General features: G+C 38.2%; 1 protein-coding gene across 2 annotated transcripts; it reads left to right on the top strand.

The window, feature by feature from the left end:
- The first annotated feature begins 6,246 nt into the window (after positions 1-6,246).
- LOC125028895 (ropporin-1-like protein) lies at positions 6,247-11,938 on the top strand. 2 transcript variants are annotated; one of them, XM_047618496.1, is made up of 5 exons: positions 6,247-6,390; positions 9,028-9,156; positions 9,592-9,700; positions 10,287-10,454; positions 10,996-11,938. In XM_047618496.1, exons 2-5 carry the CDS (start codon positions 9,029-9,031, stop codon positions 11,230-11,232), a joined length of 642 nt encoding a protein of 213 aa, XP_047474452.1. In that variant the 5' UTR covers positions 6,247-6,390; position 9,028; the 3' UTR covers positions 11,233-11,938. The 2 variants fall into 2 exon arrangements, with proteins under 2 accessions (XP_047474452.1, XP_047474453.1); XM_047618497.1 differs by having other exon boundaries at positions 6,293-6,390; positions 9,025-9,156.
- The last annotated feature ends 562 nt before the right edge of the window (positions 11,939-12,500 follow it).

The raw sequence follows: 12,500 nt of genomic DNA, 5'->3' as shown, positions 1-12,500 counted from the left end.
CTCCCTCCACACTCAAAGTGACTGCCGATATCCATCCTCCTCCTACTCATATTCTCCCTACACCCAGTCCTCCTACCCCATCCCAACAAAATCCATTCCCCCTGACTCCAGCCCCACCTATATTAACCCTCCCACTATCCCCTCTATCCCTTCCACTCCCTCCTGGATACACACGTGAAACCCTCATGTCACAAGTACCCTCTTCCCCAGACCCTCTACCTCCCGACACCCCTCCTGATACAACACCACCTCCCCAACCTCATTCTTTATCACACCCTCTAGCACCTTCCCCTTCAAATTCTCCAACACGCACTGCAATCTTTGCCAGTAAATAAACGAAAGTATAACTATCCTTCATTGGAACATTCGCGGTTTCCGAATGTTCCTCTTTCAGTCCCACATATTCTATTGTCATGCGCACGTCCTCCCTACATAGACATCCCAACTTATCAGACATCCTTACAGAATCTCACACTTTCTGCTTTGACAACCTGTTTTCCTTCCTCAAACGCATATATATCCTTCACTTGATCTAACCCCTTTACATTACCTCATCCGACCCTAACCCATTCACTCACCAATTCCTTAACCCAGCTATAACAACTAATCACTAACCCAACCATCCTTCACAAACGTAAACTATAGTGCTATATGACCTTAGATGTCTAGCACATTTATTGCTTTTAACCATTAACCATTAACCATTAATTTTGCGTGGCATCTGACCACAAAAATATATATGTAAAAAAAAGCTCTGTTTGCGACCAGATAGTGTAATAAATCTCGAACATGTGTGGAAATAAATATATAACCGATCTTGGATTAATCACTGCGTAGCTGAGGCACCAACGGAGAGAAACAGTCCTGTGATTATCGAATGTTAAGGAATCCCGTATTCACAGAATTGGCCAAGCGGTAGAGCATGATAACGTTTTTACGCGTTTCATTACATCCAGACAACCGGGTTCAGAACCCCCTAGGGCAGGCGGTTCTTAACTTGGGTCTATGGGGTTTATGGATGGGTTTCAGGCGGTCAGTAAGCATCAGATAAAAATCAACATTAATTTTGGCATAAAAAGGAGAGGCTTTGTGCACATGGTTGAAGGGGCCCATGGCTCTAAAAAGGTAAGAACCATTTTCCTAAAGGCCTTGAGGTCCGCATTAGAATCGAAGGGTATCCTTCTGAAGAACCGAGGGCCACCATTGGAAGGGCCGAAGGGCGTCATTAGAAGAAGCGAGAGGTATCCTTGGAGAGACCGAATAGCACCACTGGAAAGGGAGAGGGGCACTTCCAGAAGGGCTGAGGGTGCCATTAGAAGGACTGATGCGCACCACTGGAAAAGAAGCATGTATACGGGGCACCATCAGATGGGCAGAAGTAATTTCAGTGGTAGGGTCGAGGCACAATCCGTGGATCTGCCTTGGGCGTCAGCTGGCCTTAATCCTTCCCTGCATGTATGTGTGTATATATATGTATATGTATATATATATATATATATATATATATATATATATATATATATATATATGTATATGTATAGACACACACACGCACAAATACATATATACAGTACACACACACACACACACACACACACACACACACACACACACACACACACACACACACACACACACACACACACACACACACACACACACACACTCACACACACTCACACACACACACACACACACACACACACACACACACACACACACACACACACACACACACACACACACACACACACTCACACACACTCACACACACACACACTCACACACACACACACACACACACTCACACACACACACACTCACACACACACACACACACACACACACACACACACACACACACACACACACACTCACACTCACACTCACACTCACACTCACACTCACACTCACACTCACACTCACACTCACACACTCACACACTCACACACTCACACACTCACACACTCACACACTCACACACTCACTCACTCACTCACTCACTCACTCACTCACTCACTCACTCACTCACATACACATGTATACGTACATGCATATAGATATATATATATGAATATGTATATGTATATGTACTATATACATATATATACTATATGTATATATATATGTATATATACATATATATGTATATATACATACATATATGTATATTTACATATATATGTATATATATACATATATATGTATATATACATATATATGTATATATATACATATATATGTACATATATACATATATATGTACATATATACATATATATGTATATATATACATATGTATATATTATACATCATCAAGGGACTAACGCCGACGGGGGTGCATGGCTGCATCCACCCTTCGCTTTCAGCCACGAAGGTCCCTTATTGCGAGTCTCCAGGCAGGCCCTCGACCCACCTCTAACTCCTCGCGGCAGGTCTCGTCGAGCTGCCCAAGCCATGACCTCCTAGGTCTTCCTCCACCCAGGATTGTCTCGCAGAGAGACAACCTGATGGGCAGGGTCATCCACAGGGAAACGAGCTAGATGCCCACGTAGCCTGAGTTGGCGATCCCGGAATATGCAAGTAACAGGTCCCATGCCAGCCACACGGTGTAGCCGTCAGTTGGACACATGGGCCTGCCAACTGTACCCCATGATCCGGCGAAGAGACTTGTTACAAAAGGCATCAAGACGAGACTCCAAGGCACTAGATAGCATCCAGGTTTCGCTTCCATAGGGCAAAACTGGCAGTATCCTGGCCTTGAAGGCACATAGCTTGGTCCTTCTGCATAGGTATCGACATCTCCAAATGCTCTTGTTGACCGAGTTCATGGCTCCTGCTGCCAGACCAATCCATCTAATGACGTCTTGGTCTGACGGCCCAGAGATATGGACTACGCTACCGAGGTATGCAAAGTTCTCTGTGATTTCAACATCCTCACCTCAAGCATGGATCGACTGAACGGGTTCCACTAACAGGCCCCCAAAGTCCTGTTAGTGGAACCAGGCACAAGGGCTTCGCCTCTTTGCTAAATGCATCAAGATCCGCCACCAGTGAGCCCAGAGACTCAGATAGGATAGCAACACTTCGGCAAAGTCAAGGGTCAGAGACCTTGATATTACCCAGTGTTGCTCCACACTGACTTTGGATAGTAGCTCTGCCCATTATCCAGTCCATGCAGGTGTTGAAAACTGTTGGTGCAAGGACACAGCCTTGCCTCACCCCTGAATTAACAGGGAAGAAGTTCGACAGGCCCCTACCACACTTTACAGCACTTTCAGTACCGGTATATAGGGTTGGTATTAGGCCAATAATCTGTGTCTCAAAATTTCCCATAGCGATTTTCAATGCACCGAATTCATGAAAGTGTTCCACAATTACTCGAAGCGCTAGGACATGGTTTGTTGTGGACTTGCCAGGAGTGAAACCAAACCGCTCCGGTCTCTGGTGCCTTAGTAGGTGGTCGCGAATCCGTTTCAGAAGAATGTGGGCAAAAACCTTGTCATGTATACTGAGCAATGTGATGTCACGGTAGTGCCACAGTCCCAACAATCCCCTTTCCCCTTCCAGAGAGGGATGACCACACCCCTCAATAGGTCAGGGGGAATGGAACCAGACTGCCAGATGGCAGCCAAGACTGCATGCAAGCCCCGTGCCATAGGTTAACCCCAGCCTTTAGCAGTTCAGCAGGGATATCACATATGCCTGCGGCTTTCCCACTCTTCAGCTTAGAAATCGCCATCCTAACCTCAGTTTAGGTAGGAGGTTCCTTGCTGATGGGTGGGTCCGGCACAGGTAGTGTGGTGCCACTTGCATCCAAGCTAGCTGTTGGAGGGTCTACCTGGTACAGCTGCTCAAAATAATCAGCCCAACGTTTATGAACCCCAACATGATTTGAGATGATCTGTCCATTCACTGAACGGACTGCAGTCATCTGTGAGGAGGGCTTAGAATTCAGCTTTTTCAGGTTTTGGAAGGCAGATCATTTGACAAGAAATGGCCTTCAACCTCCTCATATCATGATGAACTGTTCCTTGTCCCTTCTCACCAGTGTCCGAGTGTACGCACCAAAGAGCAACGCAAGTCCTGATTGCCATTCGGCCGAGCCATGCGGCATGCTTCAGTGCCCTCCAATGTCTCCAGGGAGATGAAATTCTGTTTTGCCCTCGGGTGTATGCCAATGGACTCCTGTGCTGCTTCGAGTGTTTTGCGCTTAAAGGACTCCCACAGAGCAACTGGGTCCGTCAGGTTTTCAAGTTCTGTGAATCGATTAGAGACAGACGTGGCGAAACCACGGACACACTCCTCCCCCCTCAGTCTATCCAAGTGAAACATCCTAGAGTGGTTACTGGAGGACAAGGAGTTTTGAAGTGGACCCATGGGGTATCCACTACCAGCCTATAGTCATTGCCACAGAACTAGGCACTCCAGTAAACCCTGCAATTCTGAAGGATCCTCCATCGAGTACTGACAAAAATTTGGTCGATCTCCTTGGCCACAGTACCCGTATCTCTATACCCATATCCAGCGATGCAGGTTGGAACACTGATACCAGGAGCCAGATATCCATTCATTTCAGACACTACCGCCCATTAACCCCAGGGTGGCTGAGGGGCAGGAGCTGGTACGGAACCAGGGCGTGTCCACACGCTGGTTGGTCATGGCTCCGTACCTCTAGGGCCTCCTGCTGCGGAATCCCCCACAGTTTTGGGACCGCAAGGTGCCCAGTTTCCATGGGTGGCCACGAGGAGGCACCGCAGAAGTCTCGATGACGGAGAAGCTGTAAACTGGCAAGGAGCTGCGACCTTTATCGCACTAGGCTAGCCAGCGGAGGCAGCTGCAAGCGAGAAGGCATGCAAGCACTTCACACTATCTGGGCTACCACACCATAGCTTCACATCACCCTGAGCATGAAGCACCCACCCATATTATAGATGTTATATATATGTATGTACATATGTACATATATAATATATATATATATATATATATATATGTGTGTGTGTGTGTGTGTGTGTGTGTGTGTGTTTGTGTGCGTATGTGTGTATATATATATGTATATATACATATATATATAAATATATGTATGTGTGTATATATATATATATGTATATATATATGTATATATATGTGTGTGTGTGTGTATGTATGTATATATATGAATGTGTCTATATGTATATATATGAATGTGTATATATGTACATATATATGTATGTATATATATATATATATATATATATATGTATATATATATGTATATATATGAAAGTGTAGATATATGTGTGCGTGTATGTTTATATATATATATATATATATATATATATATATATATATATATATACAGAGAGAGAGAAAGAGAAATATATATATATGTATTTCTCTCTCACACACACATTTGTGTGTGTGTGTGTTTGTGTGTGTGTATACATATGTATATATGTATGTATATGTATTTATATATACATATATATGTATATGTATATATATATGTATGTATATATATGTATTTCTCTCACACACACATATGTGTGTGTGTGTGTGTGTTTGTGTGTGTATATACATATGTATATATATGTATGTATATGTATTTATATATACATATATATGTATATGTATACATATATATGAATGTGTGTATATATATATATATATATATATATATATATATATATATATAAATATGAATATGTTTACACACACATACATATATTCATATATATAAACATATACATATACATATACATATATACATATACATATATATAAACACAGATACATATATATACACACATATATGTATATGCATACGTATATATATATATATATATATACATATAGATATGTATATATGTATATTCATTAGTTTGTGTGTGTGTGTGTGTTTTCTAATACTTTTTTTTTCTGTACTTTGATTAGCAAGTAATTGGTGAAAAAGTCATGGCATGGCTGAGCGACCATCCAATCGCCCGAGAATTGCGTGGAAACTATTTGGCGCCTTTTTTCGTATGATTATATCATCGCCTTTTTAACACTCGACTTGCCTCGCTCTCGTGGCAACTGAAAAGAGTTTGGTTAATGTTCATATCACTCTCCCTCATGGAAATACAGATGGTCATTAATTACATGTACTAACATCTGACAAATACTTCATGATTACACACATGGAATAAATGAAATGCAAGTAAAATAAAAATAAATTTCGACACAATGTAACGCACGTTAAATAAGGCGAAACCGACCTTAACTTTCGATAATGGTACTCGGTACACAAGTGCATGATCGAGCGAGAGCGGGCATGCGCTGTATTGACTGATGACGTCACACATTCCTTTTACAGCGGACTGTCCAGATCAGACAGTTCTGAAATCGCTCTACCTGTTCGTAGTCCAGGTAAGGTATTTACCGGTTCTATTGTGATTGTTTCTGTTTGTATACGATTATAAATACGTGTTGTTATAGGAAGAACTACAGAATTGAAGTACAGAGTGCATGGTGAGAGAGCTGTCACGCTTAAGCATCACATACCAACCGCAGTGTGAAACTTCAACCCACGAGGAGAACATAAGAACTTTCATGGAAGCTTAGGTTACCGAGTTTCGTTACTGGATATGTTGGTACTTTTATAACCCTTCAGAATTTTATCTCTTCCTTTAAACAAGCCCGAGTTCTGTCGACTTATCGTTTTTTGTCATTAGAAATACTGTATTGATATCATACATCCTTTATAACCAATAACGTTGTCTTTCCCCAGGTAAAGTTTATTTTAACAAATCATATAATTAATGCAAGATCTGCTATAGGATACCATAACATTTTCACAAATGTGATTTATTAAACAGTCGAAAAGCTGACGCATTCGATTTTTAATAAATGTTCGATGCCTGTTCTGCTTTTGTAATCAATAGATTCCTGAACAAAGTTAAGAAACGCCAATTGTTTCAAGATGTACTACATACGTCAGGAAAGACATCTCGAAAGTGCTACACCTTTTTTTTCTACCCGTTTTGAAATTATATGTTTGGTATTTTGTAGCATCTCATCGAAGACATTCCATTAATGTATTGGAACAGATGCAGCGTAAAAAAAAATGGAAAATCGTCATTGTTATTATTCTCACCGTGATGATAATAATGGTAATGATACAATAATGATAACTATAATAATTAGTGTTGTTACGAATGTTATTGCTGCCTTCATCATTACTATTACTATTATCAGTTATCATTATTATAATCATCATAGTCAACTCATCCCTATCATCATTATGTTATGAATACCATTACCTTAATATCATAATACCATTATTAAAGATCTCATTTTCGTCAGTTATATAATGAATTTTATCATATTTTTTCATAACATCACAATATTATTATACAGCCTATTAATTAAGGGTAATAATGATAGTGATAAGTGATAAAGCTGATGATTAATTGACAGATAATGATTAATGAAGATGATAGTAATGCTAATAGAATAATAATAATGATAATAACAGCAACAACAACAATGATAATAATAATAATAATAATAATACCGATAAGAACAACAACAGCAACAGCAACAACAATGATAATAATAATAACAATGATAATAGAAATACTTAATGATAATAATAATAATGATGATAATAAAAATAATGATAATGATAATAATATTAATAATATTATTATTACTAATAATAATATTAATGATAATGACAATATCAATAATAATAGTGATTATTATTATCATTATTATTATTATAGTGAAAATGCTAATGATAGCAATGATATTGATGATGATAATAATGATAATGAAAATAATAAGAATGAAAATGATAACAATAATAATAATAATAATAATAATAATAGTGATGATAATAACAGTAATAATAATAATAATAATAATAATAATAATAATAACAGTAATAATAATAATAATAATAACAGTAATAATAATAATAATAATAATAATAATAATAAAAGTGATAATGATAATGATAATAGTAATGATACTGATAATAATACAAGAAATAATGATGATGGTGATATTGCTAATAATAACAATAATAATGATAGTAATGAAAATGATGATGGTTAATGGTTGTGATAATAATGATAATAATAAAGATGATGATAATAATGATAATAATAATAATAATAATAATAACAATAATAATAAACAAAAATGGTAACACTTATGATTATAATGATATCGAGAATAAGAAAAATAGTATGTATTAATGATAATATTGATCATTATTATTATTGTTATAATAATGAAAAAATAATGATGGTAATAACAGTAACAATTATTATGATAATAATGATAATAGTAATAATTATTGACATGATATTAACAAGAATAATAATACTAATGATGATGGCAGAAATAGCATTATTATTATCATCATAGCTGTGGTAACATTATGGTTATTATTTTTTTTTTCTTTTTCTTTCTTTGCTATTATTGTTATTGTAATCATTATCATAATTGTTATTGTTATTAAAATATTATATGATTATTATCATTATTGTCATTTGTTATTGTTGCTGTTGTTATTGTTAGCTTTATCAATACTAGATATAATAGTAGTAGTAGTAGTAGCCTCTCTGTATCACTCTGTCTCTGTCTCTCTCTCTCTCTCTCTCTCTCTCTCTCTCTCTCTCTCTCTCTCTCTCTCTCTCTCTCTCTCTCTCTCTCTCTCTCTCTCTCTCTCTCTCTCTCTTTCTCTTTCTCTCTCTCTCTCTCTCTCTCTCTCTCTGTCTCTGTCTCTGTCTCTGTCTCTGTCTCTGTCTCTGTCTCTGTCTCTGTCTCTCTCTCTCTCTGTCTATCTCTCTCTCTGTCTTTGTCTATCTCTGTCTCTCTCTCTCTCTCTCTCCCTCTCAATCAATCAAACATTCTGTTTATCTTTCCATATATCTACCTGTCTACCTTTTTATTCATCTACCTACGTATCTATCGATCATCAATCTATCTATCTCTCCGTCTTTATCCTTGCGTCTTGCATCTCTCACCCCCCCCCCCCCCCCTCTCCTGAAGCAGCATGGTGGCGTCGGCCGGTACGGGAGCGAGGGTGCCTGCCGCTCTCCCCAGGATTCTCAAGGACTACACGAAGGCAGCCATTCGGACGCAGCCGAAGGACCTCCTCACCTGGTCGGTCGCCTACTTCAGGTGAGGAAAGGGCGAGTGCTTCCTGGGTGGTGTGATTGATTGTTGTCGCGTGTTTACTTGGTATTATTATTTCTTTTCTTTTTTTGGTAGGCCTATCGAATTTCTGGAGTTGTTCTCTATTTGATATTATGGTATTGTTTTTTTGTGTGCATATATATATATATATATATATGTATGTATGTATATATATTTTTTTATATATATATTATATATATATATTAAATATATATATTATATATAAATAATTTTCTTTTTTTTCTTTTCTTTTCTTTTTCGTTTTTGTTATTCTGTCAGTGTTAGTCTATGTTATAGCCTCATTGGTTTTCTTTCACAGAATAGGTCATAGGTAAGGATGAAATAGTTTTATTCCTAACCCTCTGTCTGTAGACTAATCAGGAGGCAAATACTTCTTCTTATTTTTTTTTTTATCTCCAGATCCATGACAAACGGCACCGTGCCCCCCGTCAAGGACAGGCTCGAGTTCCCGGTTCCTGAATCGAAGGGCGGCATCTCCCCCGGAATCCTGCGAGTGCTTCACCGTCAGGCAAGGGCTGACTGGATGGGTTTATTGTCATTTTCGAAGATGAATTTTTGCCCATTTTATGGCTTTCCTCATTTCTCTCCGTGAATACCATTTTCTCTCTCTAGCGATCTGGGCTGGGGAGACTTGATGAAATATTTTATATGAAATAATTTTGACACATGCGATTTTGCACACACACACGCCCACTCCCACACTCTCTCTCGCACATGCACGGGCACAGGCACATACAAAAAAAACATATATGTATATATATGCATCTATATATGTATATATATATATGCATCTATATATATATATATATATATATATATATATATATATATACACACACACACACACATATTTATATGCGTATGTATATATATATATATATATATATAGACACACACACACACACACACACACACACACACACACACACACACACACACACACACACACACACACACACACACACACACACACACACACACACACACCACACACAAACGAACCAAGGTTGGCTTGCGTTGCCCCCCAGCTTTCGAACGTGACTGTCTCTTGAAGTAACCCCTTTCTTACCCCTCCCCCCCCTTCCCCCATACAGCTGGGCAGCGAAGGCAGCATAGAATGGGGAGCCCTTCAGGAGGTGTGCGAGGCCATGGGCGTGGAGGAGGCGATGGCCCAGGAGGCGTGGAAGCGGGCTGGGGGCGGAGACAAGGGCGCGGTCGAATGGGACCACGTACTGACCCACATCGCAGGACTGGCCACCCACGTATGTACCCTTATCGTGTGTTCGAGGGTGATAATGACTTTGCAGGTGGTGAGGGTACTTATCATTATGCTAAATTGTGATGGTTGTGATAATGAAAAAGATTATAGTGTAAAGCTGAAAATAAAATATCCGTTTGATAATGAAAAAAAATAATGATAATCATAATCATAAGAGAAACAGCATTACTAATGTTAAACATTACCGTTCACATAAATTATTACCCTCTATTCCATTATTATGAAGTTTGCTAGAACTACCAATATGATTAGCGCTAGTATAATTGAAATAATTATGATATATTTTTTTTTTATTAATACCTTTACTGCTATAGTTCTTTATCAACGAAAATACCATTGAATTTTTTCTAAAACTAATAATGTAAAGACTGTTATAGTAATAGTACAAATTTATCGATCAAAACACATATACGGAAAACTAGAATTATTCACTTGATTAAGTGTAACTTTAGAAATACCTTCGCGAGCACCCTCTGGATACCTCATGGCAACAGAGCCGCCAACAATAGCACATGCATTTCCAGTCCGACCCGGAAGCCCTGCAGCTGGTAATGGCGACCATCTCGGAGGACCCAGTTGGCCATAAAGTGCCAGCTGACACCATTGTGGACCATCTCCATCGCCTGCACACCCATAGCAATATCGTGCCCACTGACCAGTACAACGATACCGTTGGTTACCTCAACGATATTGCAAACTACCAGGATGGGTTTTTGGCGCCCTCGGATCTCACAAGGCCTTCGTGTCCTCTCGTTAACTAGGTGGAGGAGGGTCACTTGACACCCATTTTCACTTCGGTGTTATCTCTAATGTGAATTCGTATACGATAGTGAGACTTTTGCCTCTGAGTGTATTACAGGCTCGTGTTATAGTAAAATTGCGATGGTGTATTACGAGAAAGTAATTTTTTCTCAGTTAGATTATCATGCTGTGCCATGAATAGGTATATGTAGTTTGTTTTTTTTCCCTTAAGTTCCACGAAAGCCAGTGCCTAGTATAATTGGATTGGTGATGGGGACCACAGATTTGCCTGAATTAATTGGCGAATCCTTTACCATACATTAAAGTTTAACTTAATGCTCTGCTCTGACCAGTTCTAATCTTTACCGACTCCTATTATTATAGAATATTATGTAATGTGCTATTCAAGAGGATTTATTATAGCTATAGCAATGTTGTTTTGCACAATACTCATAGTCCTACGTTGAAATATCTAATGCTACACTAATGTATTCAGGGATGAATGATTAATTAATTCCTTTTTTTTCATGTAATGCTTGTTTTTAATTATCCGTGAAATACATTGTGGTGCTTCGCGTCTTCTGCCCGAAGAAAAGTGTACAAGGTAAATTATGGTAGCACAGGATTATGAAATCCGAGTAACCATCATTTATAGCTATTGTCAGCTGTACAGAGGAGGAGATGATTATTGTAGTTCAGAATACAAATAAATTAAATTAGCAGAAATAGATCGTTTTATTTGGATTTTCTATACGTATCTATGCTGTCAGTCACTATTGTCTATCCATCTACATACAGTGGACATGTTATGAATATCATCAAAGAGTAACTTGAGTTATCTGCTAATATTGCAAGACACTATCATGGAATTCCAGCGATAGTGCTTTTTTAAATGGCTATGTCACTTAATAACCAGCAGCTATTTTATGCTTGGTAGGGAAACTTTAAAAGAACTTAATGAATTGGAGCACTGCCAAAAGGAATATAAAAAAAAAAACACTGTTAATGAATACAGGAAGTGTTCAGAAGAATTGAGAATTGAACTTGCTTTTTACTGCCTACATCATGTAACAATATTTTTTTAAGAATAAAAAACATTCAGTACAATATAATCATACACATATCAGGGAAAGGTAATGGCTGTAGAAATGAAAATGGAAATAAAAAGTTTTATTCCTTATTTAAGTTAAATTATCACAAATCAGCTGGATTAATCAATGTAATCTATGGATAGTTTAATAAGGCAGATGTCAAAAAGGATAAATATGAGTTAACGATTTGGATAAGT

This window comes from Penaeus chinensis, chromosome 9, assembly GCF_019202785.1.
Source record: "Penaeus chinensis breed Huanghai No. 1 chromosome 9, ASM1920278v2, whole genome shotgun sequence".
Classification (NCBI taxonomy): Eukaryota; Metazoa; Arthropoda; class Malacostraca; order Decapoda; family Penaeidae; genus Penaeus; species Penaeus chinensis.
Note: the sequence above shows the minus strand (reverse complement) of the source record. Positions and strands in the feature narration are given on the sequence as shown.